Source organism: Ictidomys tridecemlineatus, chromosome 2 (assembly GCF_052094955.1).
Source record: "Ictidomys tridecemlineatus isolate mIctTri1 chromosome 2, mIctTri1.hap1, whole genome shotgun sequence".
Taxonomy (NCBI): domain Eukaryota; kingdom Metazoa; phylum Chordata; class Mammalia; order Rodentia; family Sciuridae; genus Ictidomys; species Ictidomys tridecemlineatus.
Genome location: NC_135478.1, coordinates 43,260,621 through 43,284,840, shown reverse-complemented (window position 1 = coordinate 43,284,840; position 24,220 = coordinate 43,260,621). Strand labels below are relative to the sequence as shown.

The 24,220-nt window shown below is 47.3% G+C and overlaps 2 protein-coding genes across 7 annotated transcripts in view; both read left to right on the top strand.

Moving 5' to 3' along the window:
* Flnb (filamin B) overlaps positions 1 to 11,809 on the top strand; it is a 145,220-nt gene extending 133,411 nt beyond the window's left edge. For all 6 annotated transcript variants that reach the window (XM_078038343.1, XM_078038341.1, XM_078038340.1 and 3 more), the window contains 5 exons: positions 1,054 to 1,186; positions 2,943 to 3,119; positions 7,954 to 8,172; positions 9,262 to 9,465; positions 10,081 to 11,809. In XM_078038343.1, coding sequence (XP_077894469.1) covers positions 1,054 to 1,186; positions 2,943 to 3,119; positions 7,954 to 8,172; positions 9,262 to 9,465; positions 10,081 to 10,268 — 921 coding nt within the window. In that variant the 3' untranslated portion in view covers positions 10,269 to 11,809. The remainder of the gene's footprint in view (positions 1 to 1,053; positions 1,187 to 2,942; positions 3,120 to 7,953; positions 8,173 to 9,261; positions 9,466 to 10,080) is intronic.
* Positions 11,810 to 17,872: 6,063 nt separating this feature from the next.
* LOC120891733 (protein SPMIP1) lies at positions 17,873 to 21,983 on the top strand. Its single transcript, XM_040291176.2, has 2 exons — positions 17,873 to 18,637; positions 21,277 to 21,983. The coding sequence occupies exons 1-2, from the start codon at positions 18,115 to 18,117 to the stop codon at positions 21,393 to 21,395; spliced, it is 642 nt and encodes a 213-aa protein (XP_040147110.1). The 5' UTR covers positions 17,873 to 18,114; the 3' UTR covers positions 21,396 to 21,983.
* Positions 21,984 to 24,220: the final 2,237 nt, after the last annotated feature.

Below are 24,220 nucleotides of genomic sequence, written 5' to 3'. Positions count from 1 at the left end.
ATAAAATTTTGCTGCTTGGGATTGGCCAGTCTTAATGTGTATTAAATGTTGCTATTTGGTTTAATTCCTAAGTACCTAGTTCTCTGTCCTTCCAGGGGAGGCTATTAGGTCCCAAATAGTACATGTGGAGTAAAACTGACCCAGAGAAAAGCAAAAACTACATTTCTCCCCATTGTTTTTTGTTTGTTTTGTTCTTTTGTTTTCGTTTGTTTATTTTGTTTTGGTGGGATGGGTGTAGGCATTTTGAAGTCTTTTTGTGTATGGGCCAGGCCTTGTGCTGAGTGTTGTACCTGTGTAACTTCATTTAATCCTATCAACAGCTCTCTGAGATAGATGAATTTATTACGTCCATAAATAACGTATTATTTATGTAAGTAATTCATCATTACTTACTGAGACTCAAAGAAGGATCAGCAGCTTAGTCATATTACTAGGAAATGGTAGTAAACCTAGGTCCAGCTGATTCTTCAACTCACTGTACAGTCCTGCCTACATTAAATGTTCTGTCCATTCCTACCCTTGAGAGGAAAAAAGAACAGTGGTATAAAACTTTAAGTTAGGGAGAACATGGTTTGGTCAGCTTCTAGGCTTCTCTTAAAGGGGAGTTCTTATGCTTGCCTGGCCCACACGAGGCCCTGGGTTCGATCCCAAGTACAGAAAAAGAAAGAAAACAAAAAAGGAGTCCTTGGTTTATTTCAGCTGAGGAGATACTACATTTTCTGGCCTGTACAAGTCTTGTTTGAGATAATTAGACAGTAGTCTGATTGACCAAGCTGTCTCAACCCTCCAACCCCAGGAGCTGTCTCTTCCAGCCTAAACCAGCCTAAATGGTTTGAGTACAAAACTGTGCAGATGTGTGTCTTGGTTTTCTTGAACTCTGTACTAGAAATGTACGTGATATGCTCACACTCTTTTGTTGTCAGATGTTATTTGGAAACATATTCTGGGCCTGTTTGCACGAGAACTGTCATCTGGAGTCCTGGGTCAGGTCGGTGTGTACCACTGAGCAGGAGCTCCAAGGGCCATAACCTGTCTAATATATTAAATTCTCAGGAATCGGGATTAAAAGTTAACCAGCCAGCATCCTTTGCTATAAGGTTGAATGGTGCAAAAGGCAAGATTGATGCAAAGGTGCATAGCCCCTCGGGAGCTGTGGAGGAATGCCATGTGTCTGAGCTGGAGCCAGGTAAGCAGGAGGCCCGCAGAACATCGCTGTGTGTATGCGTCCCATGTCTCGTCACTGTCAGCGACACTGTTTCTAAATTGTGATTTAGACATGGAACACAGAGACTCTTGACTTTGGCATAAAATTCTTTTTTTCTTCTTCCTCCTTTCCTCTTTGTTCTTCCTTTTCCTTCTCCTCCTTCACAAATTCTGCTTTCCTTTCTTTTAATTTTTTCAAATTCTTTTCACTTGACATTCTTTGTGATTTTTCTCTTATTTTAACAAAATCTTACAGATTTTTGTTACATTGTTGACCTTATGACATAAGTAAGTATACTTTGATTTCATTTTGCTGTGAGGAAAAAGTAGATCAACGTTCTTCTGTAAAGTGAAAAAAGAGAATCTAGGTTCTTGAGCTTATTGCCCTAAGATTTTCTTGGGTGGTGCCCTGGTATATGGAATTCTCTGACAGCGATCAACTTTAAGGAGATCAACTTTAAGAAGTGAACATTTATTGAATGTCAAGACATGGCAGGAAGATGAGGCTGGGGAATACATGCCCCCTGCCCTCAGAGAACTACTCAGAGCTAGTGAGCAAGGCCAGAAACCCGCCTCACCTGGTAATGACCCCTGATGGTTCCTTTGTCACAGGAGAACTGATCAGCAGCTGATGAAAATGTTAGAGCAGGCGAGAGAAGCAGGATCAAAGTGTCTGTTAGCAGTGATTTGATTTGGTCATTCAGCTGTGTTCTCCAAGCCCCAAAGATCTTGACTCTTTCTTCTGCTTTGTGGGTCATTGTGAGGCTGGCTTTGGTAGCAAGATGGCTGTAGCAGTACCAGATTTTCAGTCTTCACACTGCACCAACCAAGAGACATTTTCCTCTCAGAATTCATTTTCAGAAATCTGAGAGATGCCTTTTCTTGAAGTCTCCAGCAAAGCTCCCCTTTCATCTCACTGAACAGGGACACATGCCCATGACTAAGTCATGTCCTGTAGCTAAAGAAATGGCCTTATACTAATTGATTTAGACTTGAAGAAAGAAGGATTTTCTTTATTCATTCAGGGCCCACATCTGGACATGAGAATGGGTACCCAGCTGGGAACTGCTAGGGGAAGTACAGAGCTGAGAGGATTAGGGTGGGCAGCTCTAGGATATTAATCTCTGGAGAGAACTTGAGTAAAAAAGAAGAAGGTTTGGGTGGAACTTTGAGGGAACAGATTCTACAGGAGATGAAGTACAAGGAGCCAGGGAAGAATTGAGAGACTAACCAGAGAGGTGAAGGAGGGCAGATGCTCTGCATCCCAGGCTGGAAAGGGTCACCTTGGGCATAGGAGATGGATAATCTAGGTGCCCACTTCAGTTAACAGATTCTCTTGCCACATGCTGTGACCCAACAAAACCTGGCTGTTGCCTGTAGTTGTTAGCTTTGGGCTTAATTAAGGAGCATTAATGCCAGTTGGAACCATTTATTCCCCTTCAAGAGGCCAAGTATCGAGACATTGTGAGAAGTGAGCTTTTCATAAAGGAAGTGTCCTGAGGCAGAGGCCAGAGTGTGAAACCAAATTTGAGACTTGGATGCATTTCCCAAAGGGCTGACCAGGGACACACAAATAGACCCGTCTGGTTTTGAAATCCACCATGTTATGTGCTAGGCTCCCAGCAGAACTGTGTGTCTTTTTAAATGATTTTAAGGGTGGCCTGCAGTTCTGTGTCCTCACCTAACTCCAGCGTGTTCATCTGCCTGGTTTCACTCTGTGACTTTGCTTATTCTCCTAGATAAGTATGCTGTTCGCTTCATCCCCCACGAAAATGGCATCCACACAATTGATGTCAAATTCAATGGGAGCCACGTGGTTGGAAGCCCCTTCAAAGTGCGCGTTGGGGAGCCAGGACAAGCTGGGAATCCTGCCCTGGTGTCTGCCTACGGTGCAGGGCTCGAGGGGGGCACCACAGGTAAAATATCATTGCACTTCTTATCTTTAACAAAGCCAGCTCCAGAGGCAAAGCCAGGTGGAAATCTCCAAGGCCTGCAGAAGCCACCTGTACACTCCCCCTGGGAAAGTGGAGTAGCATGTACTTTGGAGGCTCCTGCTGTCCACCATTGTTTTGGGAGATAGGGCTTGACCTGTGATAAATCCAGAGTGAGATCTCTGTGGCAGTATTATCATGTCATTACTGTTCATTGTGGCCCAGATGTCTTCCTTCACCAAGTTCCTGGACCCCAGGGACAGGACACTGATAGTTGGGGAACATACCTGGTGTCATTAGTGATGAGTTTTTTTGCTTTCACAGAATTCACTGCTATCATCCCTCCCCGTCAGTTCTTCTGGTCCCTGGACTCCCAGAAATACACCAAAATAGTATAAAATCTGTCATGGCCCATTTCCTCCTCCTTTATTCTCTACTCCTGAAATGGCTCAAGAATTCTGAAACTTTTTGGACTCATTACAATATATTTTTAATGTTTGCTCCATTAAAATGGGACATATCTGATTCTGGAAACATAGGAACTGAAGAAGGATTTAAGGTGAAATTTACTTCCTTCCTCAGCTCCTTGCCTCTCCCTGGCCCCTGGTCCAGGAGCAAATACCCCTAGCAGCTCAGAGAGATCTTCATACCATCTGCCTGTCTCTCATTTGACTTCATTCTTGCTGGCTAGGTTGGTTAGCTACTTCTTTAAATGGTCAGATGGATGATTTTGCTTCTTTTATTTTATGGAAGTGATCTTATTGCACAGATTGGTGAGCAGCTTGCTTTCTTCCCTTGACATCTTAAATATTTTTCTGTATCCAAACATACAGCTCCACCCCCCTCTAAATGCCTATAGTTGGTATTCATACTGTGAACTAACAGCTGTTTGCATGTTCAGCTAGAGATGGACATTGGCTGATATTCACTGTGTCACTGTTTCAGAAGACGCTGGGGCGGGGAATTTGTCCTCTTGGGTGTCTCTGCAGGGGAAATCTGTAGTGGGGAACTCATTTGCATTTGATGTTACTTGGGGCCGTCTTGGGAAAGCAGCCCATTCTGGTTTCTCAAGTCCCTTGTTTGTGTGCATCTCTCCTCTTAGTTCCCCCGCCCCCACCACGCTGCCCTGCTGTGAGTGGGATGGCAAAGAAAAGTCTTCCTCATGGGAAAGAGGATGAGTGGCCATGGTTCTTGGCATCCAGTCCTGGATCAAAAGCATCCTAAGTTCCCAAGGGTCCCTACTCAGATTCATGAGTGACTGATGGGCCAGAATGCTCTTGGGGACTCCAACCAAAGCAATGGCCTTAACAGCCCCCCCTCCCGGGATGGCATTAATGCTGCTGGACTCCTCAGACCATCCAGATTGGCCCCCACTGAACTCTGAGCCAGCAGTTTGCCCTTTGTGAAGGGCCTTAGGTGAAATCCATTTGACAGTTGAGGAAAGGGAATCAGAGAGGCCCATCACCCCCAGACTCACTCAGGTAGGAGGAGGCAGAAGCAGGACTCAGTCAAGGTCCATGATCTGAGAGCCTGGTGATAGCCTAATCCCCAGGCTGTCCCTCTTCCCTAAGTGCCCACTTACCTGGAGGGCACGCACGCACCTTCAGCTCACTTTGTGTAGTGTCCTAAACTAGCACTCCTGTCTTCCCAGCAGCCCTAGAATAATTTCCAACAGTACAGGCATTTGACCCTTGGCAGGCTACCCACTGAGCACTGAGGTGGAGTCCTTCTGCTTCTTGAGTGCACAGCAGCCTGTGTTCCCTGTGCCAGCCAGCAACCATCTGATCCCCCTGTTGGCTCATACTTATAGTACCCAGCCTCTCCCACTTCCTCTTGGCGGATTGCATGCCTTCTCCAGAGCTCGGGTTTCAGACTGAGCTTTGCAAGCACTGGACATTGCAGGGAGAAGGAGCCTGTCTTGGAGGGAAGCTTCTAGCCAGGAGAGGAGAGTACAGAGCATGCTTGTTTCAAACCCTGTGTAAATATTGCTCTTGTCAAGGGGAAGGTGTCTTGTTTTTTCTAGCCCTCCCATTCCCAAGCCTTTCCCCAAATATCCATGTGGAGGTTACACAGCTGCAGTGTGAACAGATGAAGAGGTATCTGCTCTGCTGCTGAAGGGTCCAGCATGCTGACCTTCAGCACAAAGCAAACCTCCCTGTGTTTATCTTGGGTGGGTTTGTTGTATCTCTTGGCTTAAACTTTCAATGGTCCATTCTGCAGATTTAGGAACAGGGTATGAGGAAAATTTAGGGGAGGGCTCTGCTGAGGCTTGGAGGTCAGGAGTTAGACTAGGGAGGTTTCCACTCTTTGGAGCAACTGAGTGTGTCCTGATAAATGCTCCAGAACCCCAGGATACACCCTATGCCTTCTTCCCCTCTACCCTCTCTCACCTTAAAGACTAAGTTGCACTGCATTAAACATGCACTGAACTCACAGGAACTCAGCCAGGCTGGAGGAGGGGAAGACCATCATGTTGAGATGTTTGTTGGTATCAGATCCTGGTTGTAGCTGGAGGTGGTGGTGAGAGACTTCTGTATGCAGGTTCTCTCTCTCCTGTCTTCTCTCAGACAGGTGTCTTAGTTCCAGGTCGGACAGACCTTGTAACAACTCTGGACAAGTTCTTTGCCTTTCTGTATTTCTAATTCATTTTCTGTGAAGTGGAAATAAGGAAGCCTAGTTAATAAGCTTATTCTGAGTATTAAAGTAGCTAATAAATAGCCAGGTAGCTCTTGTCCTGTACTTCCTAATTTCCTTTTCCCACTTTATCATCATCTTTGCCTTTTTGGGCTCTCAGAGTCAGAATGAACTGATTTTTTTTACCCCCTCAGGGAATGAAATAACTTGTTAAAAAGAGTAGGGTGGGGGGGAGTGGAGCTGGACTAGGGATAGAGCTTAGTTGGTAGAATGCATGCCTCATGTGCACGTGGCCCTAGGTTCAATCCTTAGCACCACAAAAAAAGAAAAAAGAATGGTGCTGGGCTGGGCAGCTTAGTGGTAGAGCACTTGCCTAGTACGTGAGAGGCACTGGGTTTGATCCTTAGCACCATGTAAAAATAAATAAATAAAGGTATTGTGACAATCCAGAACTAAAAATTAAAAAAGAAAGAGAGAGAGAGAGAGAGAGAGAGAGAGAGAAAGAAAGAAAGAGTGGAGCTGCCAGGTGTGGTGACACATGCCTGTAATCCCAGTGACTTGAGATACTGAAGCAGGTGGATCACAAGTTCAACAACTTAGTGAGACCTTTGTCTCAAAGTAAAAAATGAAAAGGGCTGGGGATGAGGCTCAGTGGTTAAGCACCCCTGGATTCAATCTCTGCTACCTAAGGGGGCAGGGGTGGGGTGGGTGGGGGGAGTTGGAGCTTCTGTGCACTATAGCCAGGCCTTTTAAACTTCACTTTACAAATATCTTTCCTTATCGCCACTTTACAGCTACTTCCTGGACACACCACCCCCTTGTTATAGACTCTCTACTTCCCCCACAGTCCCCAGCCTGGCAGCTGCTGCTGAAGGGGCTTCTCAGCTACATAGATTAGGAACCATGACAAAGTTGAGATAGTGGGAGGGACTTGGGACAGGAGCCTCTGGAGCTTCCAGAAACAGCTAGGCTGCGTTTGAAGGTTACACAATGGTAGTTCCTTTTCTTTTATTGATAACCAGAACAATAATTCCTTCTCTGATCTGAGGGCTATAATTAAACCAAAACATTTCCCAACTGGGGTGGTGTCCAGGGCTCTGGCAAAAACAGCCTCCTGTGGGGGTGCTGTGCTAGGGATGCCCCATAGAGGGCACTGTAGGGGGCACGCAGCTGATGTTCTGACACCCAAGCAGCCCCACTGACCCCTGGAGTAGAGAGGGGGAAGTGGGATTTTTGTGGAGCTGTGGGCTTAGGTAGGAGTGCCTTCATGGCCATCAGTTGGTACTCTCTTTTGGGCTTTTGTCACAAGCGGGATGCCCTGGGACAACCAAGAGGTTAGGTATTCTGAGGTTGCAGGTTGGGCACCTCCGCTGTCTTTCCAGTGGCCAAGAAGGGCCTGGGCACCAGAGCCTTGCAGACTTGGTTCAGATGCTGCTTGCTACTTTCTGATGATGCATCATGACTGGCAAGTGGTCAAACCTCCCTTAGTCTTAGTGCCATTCTGTGAAACAGAAACCACTGTGAAAGGGTCCCATGCACATGCATGTAAAATAATGCCTGGCACAGGGTCTGCAGCTTATGTGGGGTCTGTGGTTCTCAGCAGGAGCTCCTCTTTTATTACTGTTTTTGTTGCTGGAATTCATGGCCAAGGGGGTGGGCTGGCAGATCACAGTGATTACTCCAGTTTTCGGGATGGGGTGCAGGGCAAGGAGCCTGAAGAGGAAGAGAGGGGACACTGGGCCTCCTTGGCATCTCTAAATCTACCCAAAGGAGAAAAGAAAGGTCAAAGGGGCCCACGCCTCTCCTTCCCGCCTGTAGGCAGAGCTGGGCCAGTGGCTGAAGCAGCACTTTAGGCTTGCAGTGATGACTCAGGCTCCTCGCCCTCAGCCATGGCTCATGCCCGGAGGAGAGAACAGGGTGTCCAGGCAGTTTACACTTGTGGGCGAAATGTCAGCTACACTCCTGCCTCACCCTGGGTTAGGAAGCTACCCACCCAGGGCCCAAGGTTCTCTGTGCCAGAAGTCAGAGCTGGAACAGTGGGTTCCTATGCCATCAAGGCAAGCCCTCTTTGAGGAGACTTATGTATACACCATCATTGCTTTAACACCCCCAGGAAAGGCCCCCACATGACACCCCTCATCCCTCCAAATCATTTACAAGTGCATTCCTTTTTCCTCTCTCCCAGGCATCCAGTCTGAATTCTACATCAACACCACCCGAGCAGGCCCAGGGACGTTGTCTGTCACTATTGAAGGCCCATCCAAAGTTAAAATGGATTGCCAAGAAACCCCAGAGGGGTACAAAGTTATGTACACGCCCATGGCTCCTGGAAACTATCTGATTGGTGTCAAATATGGCGGACCCAACCACATTGTGGGCAGTCCATTCAAAGCCAAAGTGACAGGTAATGATGAACAACCTCAGAGTTATTCTGCCCTATGGAGCTAGTCTTATCTGACTAACAATATGATTTTAGATATTAAATCTACTTTGAATCTTGAATGTAAAGAAATTGTATGACATTCCAGAGGCCTGTGTGTTGAAGACTTGCAAAAATAAGTCCACATAGTGAGGCAGTATAGATGTGGAGAAAGCAGGTTAGGTGGGTGTTTTTGTTTTTTGATGTCCCCCCCCTGTTAACAGAAAAGAAGAAATGTTTACATACTTGAAATCTAATGTATTTGTTTAATCAGAGCCTGAAAAAAAAAACTTTCTAAATAATCTTGAAATAATCAAAAAGTTATTTTTTAATTTATAAAAACATAGGCCAAGTGCAGTAATTCCAGCAACTTGGGAGGCTGAGGCAGGAGGATCACAGGTTCAAGGCCAGCCTCAGCAATTTAGTGAAGCCCTAAGCAACTTACTGAGACTCTGTCTCAAAATAAAAAATGCTAGGGATGTATCTCAGTTGTTAAAGCATCCCTGGGTTCAATCAAAACAAAACAAATTTACAAAACGATGTCTCCTTCCAAACACTGAGGGAAAAAATGCCAAATAGTAAAAACAACTTCACAAGCTGGCACCCAAAGGTAACCACCATACATATTGTAGTAAATCCCTTCCATGATGTCATGATTCACTATTCGATAAGTAATATAGGTTCATCGCAGAAAAATGAGAAAACTTGGGAAAAACATCCTCTGTCATGTATAGAATCAATTTTGATAATGTATATATGTCCTTTCAATGTGTATATGTCCTACTTATACATAGAGTATTTTATATGAATGGAAAGGTAAATTCTGCAGGGTGGCAGAATTTGTCAGCTAAGGCCAGACTGGTCCATTTGCCCAGAAAGACAAATCCTAGTTTTGTGTATGGGTGAAGCCTCAGGGGATTTGGAAGACACTGTGGTTATGGGATATGGATATATAGTGGCTTTTGTATCCAGGTGTTGAGCTGTGGGGATCTTTCTGGGATACCTGCCTGTCCTCTGACTGAGAGTCCTCTGGTCTGGCCATGCATCCCTCCCTCCTGCTCTTCCATGTCCTAGGTCAGCGTCTGGTCAGCCCGGGCTCATCCAATGAAACCTCATCCATCCTGGTGGAGTCAGTGACCAGGTCATCAACAGAGACCTGCTATAGTGCCATCCCCAAGTCATCCTCGGATGCCAGCAAGGTGACTTCCAAGGGAGCAGGGCTCTCAAAGGCCTTCATGGGACAGAAGAGCTCCTTCCTGGTGGACTGCAGCAAAGCTGGTAGGTAGCATGGTTCCACTGGGATGGGGAGGAAGGGAATTGGGCCTAGACAGGCCAAGTATCCTCCTACACTTTGACCTGCCCTGCAAAGGCCTTCAGTAGCATCCACACCCCCTCTCCCTTGCCCCATGCAACCCAACCACCATCAAACAACCATGTTTCTTGCCCTATTCTCCTGCACTTAATGTCTATACCTGTTTGTTCTCTCTTTGCCCCTTGATTCTTTGAGATGACCCCAAGGTAGTCATGAAAGGCAGTAGTATCCCCATTACAGATGGGCAGACTGATTTGGTTAATCTAGTCCCTTCTCTTCCACTAATTGCTCTAATTTCCAGCTGAACTTGGGTGTTAGGGGTCAGTTGCTCAGGTTCTGACATCCAGAGCACCTGGACTAGAAACTTGGCTCTGCCATTTCACTTATTTGTTCTCAATGCTGGGCACATGAACCTCACTGTCAAGCTCTGTAAGTCTCTGTTGGTAATCACCACAGCCTCCCACCTGCTCAGGGGCCCAGCGTCCTCACAGAAGCTCAACAGGAAGTCCCAGGCTTGTCTCCCTTGGTTCACATGTTCTCTTTCTGCTGCCCGGAGTGACCATTTTCCCTTTGCTCTTCAGGTTCCAACATGCTGCTGATTGGAGTCCATGGACCCACCACACCCTGTGAGGAGGTCTCCATGAAGCATGTGGGCAACCAGCAGTACAATGTCACATATGTTGTCAAGGAGAGGGGGGATTACGTTCTGGCCGTGAAGTGGGGGGAAGAACACATCCCCGGCAGCCCTTTTCATGTCACAGTGCCTTAAAATAGTTTGCATCAAATCCTGGGAGGAATTCTTATGGTTGCTTTTATCGCTTGTTTGTAATTCATTTTATACCATGTCCTCCAGCCTGTTGGTGGGTCTAAATCCCATCCCAAAACACTACCATTCTAAAGTGCCTTCAGAAATAAGTCCTAGACTTGACTCTTGAGGGATGCATTGGGTAATCATAAGAAATGCAAATTTGTCCAATGGACTAAGAAGATCCAACGTATACTCAGTTCACCTCAGACCTTGCGGGGCACAGGTCACTGCAGACAGACCAAGAATATGGGGAAGACTGACATTTTTAAAAAAATGAAACTGGCCAACCTAAGCTACAGGTTTACTGTTGAGCCTTTACAAAAAAAAGACGGGGGGGGGCATGAGGGGGGGGTGGGAAGGGGCCAGGAAAAAAGAAGAGACCTAGTTTAGGTTGTAATTTAGCAAAGGGATTCCTTCAGACCAGCTGGATCTAGTCCAGGGCCCATATTCCATAGGAAAAGGCTGTTAGGTGCTCCACTATGTTGACACTACTTCTCACCAATCACCCATTGCACTCTGGCCTCCTGACATTCTTTCTGGGCAGAGCCAATTGGTGGCACATGGCTTCCTAGTGTTTCTGTACTTCTCTGGTGATTATTTCTTTGCAGAGTCATAAAAGTGTGACCATTTGGCTGCCACGGATCTGCTTTAGGTTTCCAAGTCCATTTCAGTCACTTGGTGGAGGAAATTCTGCAGTGACCAGCAGCAGCCCACTTGCCAAAGATCCCTTCTCACCAACACTAGCCCTTGCTTCTAACACACGCCCCAGTCACTTATCAGCCTTACCAAAACCTTTAAAGTGACCTCAGGTGGGTGCACATGTTAGTGTTCGCCTCATGAAGGCCTATAAGGTGACACAACACTCATAGCCACCCCTGCCAACCTGTGGGTCACTCAGGAAAATATTAATATAGACAGGAAAGAATAAAGCTCATGCCAACTTTTGGCTGAGTGTTGGGGAATTGTTGAGGGGCAGGGAAAGGCAGCAGCTTCTTTGGTGATCGCCCCCTTTTGGCAGAACAGTGAAAGCTGCGTAGCTGACAGTTTGCATCAAATCCTGGGAGGAATTCTTATGGATGCTCTTGGGAAAACAATCAGCAGGTGCAGAATTTTTTTTTTTTTTTTAAATGGGGTATAGGACAGTTTGCAAGCCTTTTGCAGACCTGAGCTGGCTTTGGGATTAAGTTAAAGCAATCAGGGACGTTGCCTCATGGCAGAGCTCAGATGTGTAGCTTGGGCCAGGCAGGCTGACTTTCTGATTTGCTGCTTAGTCCTAAGGAAGTGGCCACTGTCATCATGGGTGTGGTAGGGCTCTGGAGGTGTAGCAGTTGGAGGTGGGTGTTGGTGGTAAAAGTCCACCTTTTAGAAACTGGAGGCAGCCTGAAGCTTAATGTGAAGGGACCACAGGCCTTGGAAACGAGGACAGGGAAGCCAAACTGGAATCAAATGCCGACTGTAAATTGTATCTTATAACTTATTAAATAAAACGTTTGCGCCGTAAAGTTTCCCCTGGCGTTCCTGGGTGGCATCTTTTTTCTGAATAAATGGTTTGAGCCCCTGACCAGCTCTCCCAATCCCTGACTGAAAAGGCACAGAAGAGCAACTCATTTTGACAATGAGCCTGATTGATCTCTTTCTTCAGGGAAAGGTCTGTGTTCTCCTGAGAGGCCAGGTGACACAGCCTGAAAGGTGAGGGGACTTTGAGAAGAGGGTGTATGGACCCCAACACCAACACCTCTTGGAGAGTTCTAGATACGAAGCTCACCCAGGTAAAAGCAGGGGCAGGTGGAGGCTTTTCCTGATTACATCAGGAAGTCCTTATTTTCCAGGATGTTCTCAAACAAGAACATACCACATATCATCCCACTGCCTTAGACATGCAAGGTTAATATTCGGTGTCACCATCTGCCCTCTGTGTGCTCATACTCTTTATTCTGAGAGCTTGCTTTATTTATTTATTTATTTTGTGGTGGTGGGGGGGACTGAACCCAAGGCCTTATGATGCAAGGCCAGCACTTTACCAACTGAGCTATATCCCCAGCCCTCTCTTTTCTGAGAGCTTCTGGTTGCTGAATGGCTAGGATGGGACTGGCCCCTTGCCTCCTCCTAGCATTCTTAACAGTCCTGTGTCACCGTTGACAAGGCTATTGGGTGCAGTTTGCACACCAAATTTGCAGACACAGCTTGCTTGGGGTTAGACCCTGGCCCTTCTGACCCCAAATGGGAACTCTGCCCCTGTTGACACTGCTATGGAAACAGAAGCCCCGGGGGCCGCCAGGAAACTAGATCTTTCCTATGTTTCTTCTGACACCCAGCTGTGAATCAGAATGATTTGTTTACCTCTGAGAGGTGGGAGGAAGAAATTGGAGGGAAGGAACACCCTTACCTGTGGCTTGCACTATGAAGGACTAGCCTGGGCTCCTAGCTCAGGGGGCTGTGGGGAGTCCACTCAGGCTCTGCCCTGATGTTCTGGCTTTGCCCACCGAGGAGCACAGGGGCATAGCCAATGATTTCTCCACCTTCCTGAAGCCTGACCAGGCATTTGGGGAAGGCAGCATTTGTAGGTTAACAGCATGGACTTTGACATTGGTATCCCAGAATTTAAACACTGGCACCACATTTCACTGGCTCTGTGACCTTGGAGAAGTCACTTTACCCCTCTGAGCATGCCTCTCTCTGGGTGATGATGAGGAAAAGATGAAATCCCACTGGGAGCTGTAAGGAACAGTCTGCCTGAGTCTCCCACTGCTATGGCCTATACCTGCTGTAGTATCAGGACTGTACCTGGTGGCCCCCCTACATGGGGCTGGAGCACATTTCCACTGTAAAAATTATACCAAAGATATCTCAGAGTAGAAATCTGCACACCTCTTTACTGGCCAATAGCTAGAATCAGAGGGCAACTCTTAACTGACTTGGGCTTGGCTGCCATGGAAACCTGCTGTTGTTTGTACAAACACCTTGAAAACTTTGAAACTTGATCCCTGGACAGGCCAGGTGCCAGGTCCTTTCCCACTTTCACTAGTTGACTTTGCCCCATTCCTAGCAGGAGCTGACAGGATTGTCACTCTTCAGCATCTAGTGGAGGTTAAGCAGACAGCAACTAGCAGGTGCTCTGCAGAGATCAGTTCTCAACACAGAAGAGGCCCTGCCTGTCATGCATGGATGCCCACCTCTTCCTCATCGGGGTTCACTTTGAGACCCAGGGCAGCACCCACCAACTGCTGCCAGGAAGGAAATGTTTTATTACCATGTCTTTGCTTCTAATGCTCTCGTGAATACCTGGGGTCTTGACCCCAGGCCTAATGCTAGGACTTCAAAGGGGCCCTGGAAGCCACATTCTGATAAGTTTGGTGTAAAATGAGTTGGGTTCATAGGGATTTAATTTCCCTTGAAAATTGCTCAGCCTTGAAAAATAGAATAAAGGTTAGTGGCAAAATGAGTGCTCAATCCTTGCCAAGTCCTCAATAAATAATAAATTATTTATTTTTGGTTCCAGGAATTAAACTCAGGAGTGCTCTGCCACGGAGCTACATCACCAGCCCTTTGATTTTTTTAAAATTTTGAGACAGTCTCACTGTTGCTTAGGCTTTCAAACTTGGGATCATCCTGCCTCAGCCTCCTCCTATGTTGCTAGGATTATAGGTGTGCACCAACAAGCCTGGCTCAAGTTTGTCTTTAAACAGAGGAAGATCACTTATTGTGATGTCTATTAACCTTGGTACTTGGCCTCATCTCATCCAGTAGGGTCAGGGAAGGAATGGAGTCTTTTCAGATCTCTATAACTTGGCTGGAAGTGGGGGCTGCGATGAGGAATTAGATTATTTCACTAATGAAAAATTTCTCAGAAATGTATCTTACTTAATTTTGTTGTTGTTTTGTTTTGTTTCCTTCTCATAAATACCACATTGCAGGGAGTTAAGGCCCCAGGCTTGCCTGGATTCAATTTTTCTTCTCTGGCTTTGTCCTAAGGATGCTGCCCAAACACATGGTGGGAGGGATTTTTTTTCCCCCCCAAACAAAGGAATCCTTCTGTGCTTTGTGGCTTTGTCTGGGGGCAGCCCACGGGGACAGCTCATGTGTGTGGAATTTAGGGAGACCTACCTCTCACACCCTTTTTCTGTTCCTCCTGCATTAAAGGCATTAAAGGCAGGAGGAATTTAGGAGCCTGATGGGGGACACATAGCCAACCTTTGCGCTTGCTTATCTTCCCAGGACAAAGACTGCAGGCCTTTTATTGCTCACCCTTTCCCCTGTGCCCTGACCACTGCCTTCCCAAGGCACCCGGACACCTCCCCCTGGCTTGGAGTTGCCCTTGCTTCTAGGCAGTAGACATTCTTAGGGCAAAGTTGGTGCTGGATTCTGGCAGGGTGTTCTCAGAGGAGAAGGAAGCCTTGGCAGAGGTGCCAGGCCCTGGAAAAGTTAGACTTCCGATGGAGCAACAAGCAGCTGCTTTAACAGCAGCAGTACAACCATGTTGAGAAGTGCTCAGCAAATGATGGCTCAGATGCTACAGCTCAAGTCTGGATTCCAATCCCAGCTCTGCTGCTTATCAGCTGAAACCTCTCAGGAAATGCCCTCTCTGCCTCAGTGCCCTCATCTGTATAATGGGAACATAACAAGAAACTTCAATGATCAGACCTACACCTCCCCTCCTTACTCCCCCACCCCCACCCCTCCGCTGACCTAGGTAAACCCTCAACTCAGAACTGCCAGGAAAGGGGCTGCCTGAGTGATCCCAAAGTGGAGTGGAAGGGGTGCCCCGTTGGGGGAAAGGTGGCTGGCAGGGAAGCTATTTAGCACAGTGGTTATGAGTACAGGCATGGGCTTCCCATCCTGGCTCTGCCATGACCTCAGGCAGCTCACCATCCTCTTAGAAAACTGTGCCTCGGTTTTCTTTCCAATGAAATGGGGTGGTGGGACTCACCCCATAGAATGTTCTAGCATTAAACAACAAAATCTGCATAGAAGGCAAATCTCAGTGTCCGGTCCATGATGAGGGCTCACAAAATATTATTGGTGTAAGGTGACTATAATTGTTCATCAGTGGGAATGGTTGGGATGGGCCAACCACAGGACTCTGAGCTGGGATGTCAGGGCCTGGGGGCATGGCCCCAATGGTGGGAGGAAAATTGAGTCAGATGTACTTGGAAAACTAACCCCCCCACGCACAACCTTTGTCCTTTTAGAGTTTCAACCACCCTTTCCCCTTAATACAGGCCTAGACCAGAGATAGACCTTCACAAGTTAATTTTTCCAAGTATGAAAATTATCCCAACTAAAACTAATGGTAGGCTCAGAGACACATTATCTCTCTCTCTTTTTTTTTTTTTTTTTTTAAGAGGAGCGTACCAAAACTCAGGTTGAGTGACTTGCCCGAAGTCACACAGGTAGTGATTAATGGTCAAGCCTCAATTTAGGAAAAGGACCATGAAGTTTACACTGCTCTCAGACTCAGGGAAGAGAATTCAAAAGCAATTCTCCTCATGGACCATCTGCTGTCCTTAGGCCCATTGGAAGGCATCACTTTGAGGACATCTTTCTTTTCTTTTCTTTTTTTTAAAGAAATTGTATTGAGCTGAAATTATTTTTTTAATATCTTTATTTTTATTTGTTGATTTTTATGTGGTGCTGGGGACCAAACCCACTCATGCGAGGCAAGCGCTCTACCACTGAGCTACAACCCCAGCCCTTGAGGATGCTTTTCTATACCTTCCCCAATTCTCTACCCTTCGTGGGATTGATTTGTCTACCAGGGTTCACCTTAGATTGCCTGAGGGCAGTCCCTGCAATAGGAAAGTGTGAGGTCTCTGAAGGCCCATGAACACCTGCCTCTGCCTCTCTATATTCAGGACACCCAGACTTACCAGTCCAGGGGCAAGGACAACCTGTACTCTGCCTGTCTTCATCTACCTTTGGCTCAGTGCCTGGCACAGGGTCAAGAAAAAATGAATTTTGTTGAATGAATAAACAAGAATACAGCTGGCAGCGAGCAGAGGCTTCTTGGAGTTCCGAGATCATACCCGTTACCCATGATGGTTTGACCCCAGACTCCTGCCACCCTTGGCCCTGCAACTCCGGATTCTTCCCTTCATTCCTCACAGGACCTGCCCCTGCAATGGGGCCAGTATGAAGTGTGCCTGTTCATCATTTCCTTGAGCACATTCTTAGCACTGTGCTAGGCACCACCCCTAGACATGCCCTGAAGATTCGTTTTGCTGGTTTTGTTTACTTGCAGCTCCAAGCAGAGTGTAGGCCCTCAGGAAAGAAGGAGTGGAACGTGTACCCTGGTCAGGAAGCCTGGATTCTAACCATCGGTGACCACTATGGGTGCTCAACCAAGACAGGTCGCACTTAGTCTACACTTAATCTTTCCAGATTTCCCAATCTCCCTTCCTGCTGTCTCACCGCAGGGGCAGTCTGCAACTGTGGGTTGCATGTTGGGTGACTCCCTCCACACACCAGCTGTGGCCCTGGCACATCATAGCATTTCTCCACACATCCAGTCTTTCCTCCCCCACTCTGCCTGGCTAATTCAGGTTCACAGTCTCTGTCAAAGGTCACTTCCTCCAGGAAGCCTTCCCTCCCCTCCACCCCCCAACACACCTTGTTAATGATTCTATCCCTCCTTCTCAATTGTGAAACCTCCCTGTCTCTCCTTATCGGCCTTTTGGATCTGACTTGGTGCCCGGTGGAGTTGAGAGCAAATGAATGTTTGTCAAAGGGATAAATGATAGCACACCCAGCAGAGTGGAAAGACAGTGGTCCTGGAGCATTGTGGGTAGCCTCCTTCTCTCTGATATTCACCAGAAAGGCCCTGGTCTAGGAGGCAGAAGGTGCGAGGGTCCAAAGGCTGACTTCAGGGTGCTGCTGGGCATCTGGTGAGCCCTCCTCTGCTCCACCCTGCCTGTGCCCTCTTGTGGTTGTCACGGTCTATGTCTATGACATCCATGGGTTTGGGAGTCGATCCCAAAGCAACCACTTAACATTGTCAAGCCTCAGTTTTCCTCACTGGGAAATGTGATGTGAACCTGTCTGCAAATCACACTAGAATTGAGATAAAGCAGGGAAGCCCCAGCCTAGGGTCTGGCACAGAATGGGTGGCTCCCTCCACACACCAGCAGTGGGTCCTGGCATTTCTCCACACATCCATTTCCCTATCTGGAAGGAGCCATGGATGCCCTAGCAACACAGTGATGGTTGAAGACAACTGGTACCCGATTGGTGCTTGTTAAAGTTCAGCTGATTTTGATGGAGAGCATAACACTGTCAACTCATTCTCCCAATACCAAGGGGAGTTCTCAATATCATTCCCCTGTGTACTGAGTCCACTGGGTTAACCAAGTGGCAGAAGTCTGTTAAGAGCTGAGCTGCAGAATTGCTGTTTCCAGAAACTTCCTGCAGGTGGCATTTGGGCTTCCCTTGGGTGCCTACTGCATAGTAGGTGACATCAAGGTTTGCTGCATGGAATAGAGGCCCTGGCTCCCCATCCACCTCTTGGGGACTCTGGGCATGAGGTGAAGGCCTGGGCCTGAGACCTTTGGGGGAAGAACAAGGCTCCTTGCCAGACACCCTGGGGTGAGCCTATGTAGCCAGGCTCTGCTCCTTTTTCTAGCCTGCTCTGTGCTTCTGCCTGTGGGTGGCCAGAGTCCCCCGACCAGCCCAGCCTCTCCTCTCCAATGGGGCCTTGTCAACCCAGCCCTCATTGGCTGCACGTTTCCTTGGAGACTGACACCAGCTACTCAAACACAGGCCTCAGAACTATGGGAAGAATCTTTCTTTCTTCCCTCCCTGACCCTCCCCAGCCATGAGGGAAGTGTCATTCTCCCAGAACCAGGCCTGCTGGAAAGAGCACATCCAAAAAGAGACTGCTGCCCGGGTTGCCTGGAATATCCACTATGGCCACAAGTTCCTGAAGGAGGGGACCAGGGCCAAAAAACAGCCCAAGCAGGCCCCCTTCAGATCAACCCCAGTAGCAGGCCAAGTGCCTGCCAGCAGCTCCCTTGTCAGCAAGGAGGTGAAGGTGGGACATCCACAGGTCCAGGGTGTCCAGAACCAATTGTCCAGTTTAGTGGGTGTCCAGGTCCCTCCACCCAGTAGTATCAGAATAAGGAAGGCCAGAGGAGCCACTCAGGGCCCAGCAGGCCACAGCAGACCAGAGAACTCAGTGATGAGGCAGGCCCCCTCAAGCACCCTGAAGCTGCTCTTCAAAGGTGTCTCCCAGAGTGGCGAAGGCCGGGCCCGGTACCTCCAGGAGCGGTATCGGCAGTTACCAGAGGAGAAGTTCCGGTACCCGATCCTGTCATCCTGGGAGTATGGCTGGCATGTGGGTAAGGGCACCATTCTCTTGCCATTTCAGGCCTTTGGCAGGGAGGGCCAGCCTCATCTTTCATCATCCGTCTCTCCTGGCACATCAAACTGGCTTACCAACCCTGCCTTTTCATGTACACCTGTGCATATCCTGGCCTCCCCACCTGGAATGTTCCTCCCGCCCCTTCCTCTGTCCTGGCCAGATTTCACCTCACCTCCTCTGAGAAGTCTTCCAAGAGTCCCAGGCAGATTTGTTGAGTTCACCTTTGTGCTTCTAAAAATAGGAATTATCCTAAAACAAAACAAAACAAAACAAAAAATCCTGTGCAGTGGGATCTGAATGTGACACTTAATTTGGGACATCCTGTAGAGGAAGAGTTGAAAGTACTGAATGCCAGCTTTGTCCCCAAACTAGCTCTTTCCCAGCAACTTGGGAGGCTGAGGCAGGAGGATCACAAGTTCAAATCCAGCCTCGTCAATTTAGTGAGGCCCTAAGCAACTCAACAAGACCCTGTCTCTAATAAAATATAAAAAAAGGACTGGGGATATGGCTTACTGGTTAAGTGGCCCTGGGTTCAATCCCTGGTACAAAAAAACAAACAAACAAAAACTAGCTCTGAAGAATGACTCAGTTTGAAATTAGGAGACTTTGGTTTGACTTCTGTTTCAGTCATTCATTTTTTTTGTACCAGGAATTGAACTCAGGAGCACTCGACTACGAGCCACATCCCCAACCCTTTTATGTATTTTATTTGGAAATAGATCTGACTGAGTTGCTTAATGCTTTGCCATTTCTAAGGCTGGCTTTGAACCCTCAAACCTTCTGTCTCAGCCTCCCGAGCTACTGGGATTACCGGTGTGCGCCACCACGCCTGGCTTCATTCATTCTTTCATTCAACAAATGTTTCAACAAATGTTTATTGAGTATGTGTCAGGAACTTTTGTTCGTGGGAATATATCAGAGAGCAAGATTAGACCAGAATCTGCACTGGAAGGGGTCAGGCCACAAATAGATACACAATGTAGGTCAGGCAGTGAGGTCCATACTGCAAAGTGACACTTTTGGATCTTTACTGTGCATGAGGTCATCAGTGCAGTCTTGTTAAACGGCACATTCTGATCCAGTAAGTGGAGGGGCTATGGAAGAAGATTCTGCATTTCTAACAAGTTCTCAGATGCTGCAGCTGCTGGTTTGGAGACCACACTTGTAGTGTCGAAGGCCGTTAAGAGGAGTTAACGGAGGATGTAGAGGTTGTGGCTAAGGGTACTGTCCTAGTAGATGACTTTCTGGGGAAGGGACATGGGAGCTGAGTCCTTTGGATAGGATGTACTGCACAGGACTTCTGGAGGAAGGGCCTGATTGCCTGCATTCACAGTCGGTCTCAAAGCGTTGTGCAACATCTTCCTCTTCTGCTCTAGTCCCTGGGTCCATATCCACAGCCTGTGAAGCCAATGCCAGTGAAAGGTCACCAGCTCTAGCAAATAAAAATGCAGAATACCTGGTCTCATCTGAATTTCAGATAGCTGGACCTTTTTTAGTGCAAGTATATCCTAAATACTGCATGACAACTATAATAAAAATTGAGTCATGTTTATCTGCATGTCTTTTTTTTTTTGTACTAGGGATTGAATTTAGGGGAGCTCTGCCACTAAGTCACATCCTCAGGCCTTCTTTATTTTTTATTTTCAGACAGGGTCTCACTAAGTTCCTGAGGCCAGCCTCAAACTTGTGATCCTCCTGCCTCAGCCTCCCTAATCACTAGCTATTTGCATTTCCAACGTAATTGGACATTCTGCAACCCAATCACTGGAGTGCCAATACCCATATCGGAAGGCCTGATCTTGGATGCTCCCTGAGTTCTAAGGCAATTTCAGCTTCTAGGCAGAGGTAGAGAGATTGTTTACCTCTCTAGGGGTTCTACTTAAGCCCACGGTTGCGGCCAGAATCACTGGATTGTTCTGTAAGCCCCTGGCCTCACACCCCGAACCCAAGTCCAGTTCATGGATGAGTTGGAGAACAGATGATAGACTACTTCTCCCCTTCCTACCACAGTTAGGAACTACATCAACCTAGTGGATACAAATAGACACAGGGAAGAGGAGTTGAAGGCATTGTCTGGGCTCCAACTAGGTCAGCCACAAAATGCCCTTGTATACTTATAAAGTGTCAGTTAGTGCCTGGCACATAGTAAGTGCTGAATAAATGATATCTGGTATTATTGTTGACTCAAGAGGCAGTATTTACAGCTTACAGGCATTTGGGAGCCAATTTGGCCTTGGACCAGACCCCAGAGCTCTTACTATGGAGCACTGGGATGAGTGGGGTATCCCTGATAATGGGAGAAATGTGATGATGGATTGGAGTGAGGAGAGGGGTCCAATAAGTTAACCATTGGCATGACATCAATGTTATCCATCAGCGAAAATTCTGTTCACGGTGCCAAAGCAGGATCTTGGGGTTCTCATGCTATCTCAGGTATTAGCCTTCAGTTATTGGATCATAGGGAGGCCTGGGATAGAGGTCAGTGACTATTCTAAGTGACAGAAGTATTTCCATAGTTGTTACACTATATCTCTGCTGGCCCCCAGTTCTTTGGGTGGGGTGGTGCTGGCAGGAGGATGGTGAACCCTGGTCACCCAGGTCTCTGCTGTGTTCCAGGGGATGCCATGAAGAACTTTACGACATCTCCGTATGCCAAGACCCAGACCATCGCAAAGACATTTTACCTCAAAAGTAGCATCTTCCATTTACCACGGCGAACAGACCAGCTCATGTGAAGTTGGCTGGGGAAGGGCCCTCAGCTGCTACTTTCCTTCCTCCTTGATCTATCTGGATCCTCCAGGGGACATGCTACCAGCCAACCCTGCCCTCCACTCTGCCTTTTGCTAAGCCCTACCTCCCTGGTTATGTGTGGATGGGCATGAGTGTGCCTCTAATGCAGATGGACCTCTGGGATGTACAGGTGACCCCTCCCTAACCCCACAGGTTCTTGTCTGTGCTTGCAGACCTTCACTCCTTGCAGACCTGCCCATACCCTACCATCATCAATAAGGCCTGGGCACTGGTGCTCATTTCTTGGGGAATCAACAGAGTCTCACTGTGCTCTATCAGCACACCTGGGGGTGGGGGAGGGGCTCACCAAGTCCTTAAGGTGCTAATGGGGATGTGTGTGTGAATAGCTCCATGCTTTTTATTTCTCTACAGTCCGTTGTAGGGATCCAAATCAGAGTTGCTTTATCCCAGTGTATCCCACAGTTTAGTGAAGAAATAGTTTTCATTTCTTCTTACTGTTTCTCTCACACCCAGGAGCCTGCATTAGTCAGGTTGTTATAGCCTCACTGCTGTAACAAAAAGCTCCTAAATCCCAGTTGTTAAAACCAATAAAGATGTATTTTTTTACACCATAATCCAATTTGACGTTCAGTGGACAAGGGTCCAGATGCTGATCTAGGAAAGGCTTCCCTCATCTGCTGTCTTGGCCATTGCCTAGGGCCTCAGAATCCTTCCCAGAGTCCTCTACATCCAACTGGGGGACAAGGAAACATGGAGTGTAGAGACACGCACTCAGTTTTAACCACCTTGGCCTTCTCCTGGAACTGACAAATGCCATGTCCTCTAACATTCTATTGGTGAGAACAAGTCACATGACTTCTAGGTGAGAAGAAGCCTGGATTGGTCTATAATTGTGTTTCAGTCAGCCTTTTGTCCCTGTGACAAATACCTGAGAAAAAGAACTTGAAAAAAAAAAGGTTAATTTTGGATCACAGTTTTGGAGGTTTCAGTACATGGTTGGCTGGCTCCAAGATACAAACACTATGGTGGAAGGGAGTGGTGGACAAAACCTCTCAGCATATGGCAGCTGGAAGGCAGGAAAGGAAGAGAGAGAGAGAGAGAGAGAGAGAGAGAGAGAGAGAGAGAGAGAGAGAGAGACAGAGAGAGAGAAAGAAGAAGGAGGAGGAGGAGGAGGAGGAGGAGGCTGGGTGTGGTGGTGCATGCCTGTAATCCTAGCAGCTCAGGAGGCTGAGGCAGGAGGATGAGTTCACTAAGCAACTAAGCAAGTCAGTGAGACCCTGTCTCTAAATAAAATACAAAATAGGGCTGTGGATGTGTCTCAGCGGTTGAATGCCCCGAGTTAAAAGTTCAACCCCTAGAACCAGAATTAAAAATAAACAAATAAAGAAAGAGGAGAAAAAAAGAAGGGGTGGGGGACAAATTAGAGTCCTCAAGGACACCCCCCCATAGCCAACTTCCTCCAACTATGTGACTGCTTATAGTTTCCACTATCTCCCAATAATCCATTCAAATTATTAATCCACTGTTTAGATTATAGTCCTCATGTCCAGTCACTTCCCAAAAGCCCCACTTCTGGACATTGTGTCCATAGGACAAAAGTCTTTAACTCATGAGACATTCCAGATCCAAACCATAACACTGTGTGCCCAGAAAAAGAGAAGAAAAGATTCCCAAACATCTAGCCTGTCCCTTCCCTGAGGATGGATTTGAGACACAGTCACCATCCTAAACTCAGTCATCTCCTGAATTAGTTTCCTCAGGCTACTGCAACCTGAGTGTCTCAAAACCACAAAAAATCATTATATCATAGTTCTGGAAAACCAAGGTGTCTGCAGGGCTATGTTTCCTCTAAACCTATAGGGGATGCTTCTTTGCATCCCTAGCCTCTGGTGGTTTGCTGGCAATCTTTAGTGTTCCTTGGCTTGAAGCTGCATCTCTCTGACCCCTTCATATCACATAACGGTCTATCTGTGGTCTGTCTTCACATGGCTGTCTTTTTTGGGGAGGAAGGGGATACCCGGGATTGAACTCAGAGGCACTCAACCAGTGTGTCACATTTCCAGTCATATTTTGTATTTCATTTAGAGACAGGGTCTCACTGAGTTGCTTAACACCTCATTTTTGCTGAGGCTGGCTTTCAACTCACAATCCTCCTGCCTCAGCCTCCCTAGCCACTGGGATTACAGGTGTGCGCCTGGACCACAAGGCTGTCTTATAAGGACATCTGCCATGTTGGATTAGGGCCCAACCTACTCCTGTACGACCTCTTTACTAATCACATCTGCAATGACCCTATTTCCAAATAGGTCACATTCTGAGGTACTGGTGATTAGGACTTCAACAACCTTTGTGGAGGGACACAATTCAACTAAGCCTTGGTTACTGGGACCATGTTGATGGTCCTTCCTCTTTTTCTTGGTAAAAGACCACTTGGACTTTTGCAGAATCCCAGACCATGTAAAGGTCCATGCAAGTCCATTGGATGTTGATGCCCATAGCCTTTCACAGCTTAAAAGGCCTCAGGGCATAGCTAAGTATGGTGGCACACTCCTATAATCCCAGCTACTCCTCTTGCTAAAGCAATAGGATTGAAAGTTCAAGGCCAGCCTGGGCAACTTAGTGAGACCCTGTCTCAAAATAAAAAATTAAAAGGGGCAAGGGTGTTTCCCAGTGTTAGAGTGCCCCTGAGTTCATCTCCTGTAACAGGGGATGGGGGAGGCCTTGGGCATAGGGAGCCCAAATAGTCATCGCTGTGCGTAGCTCTTTGCAAAACCAAAATGCTCATGGGTTGGTACACCTTGTTTAATCA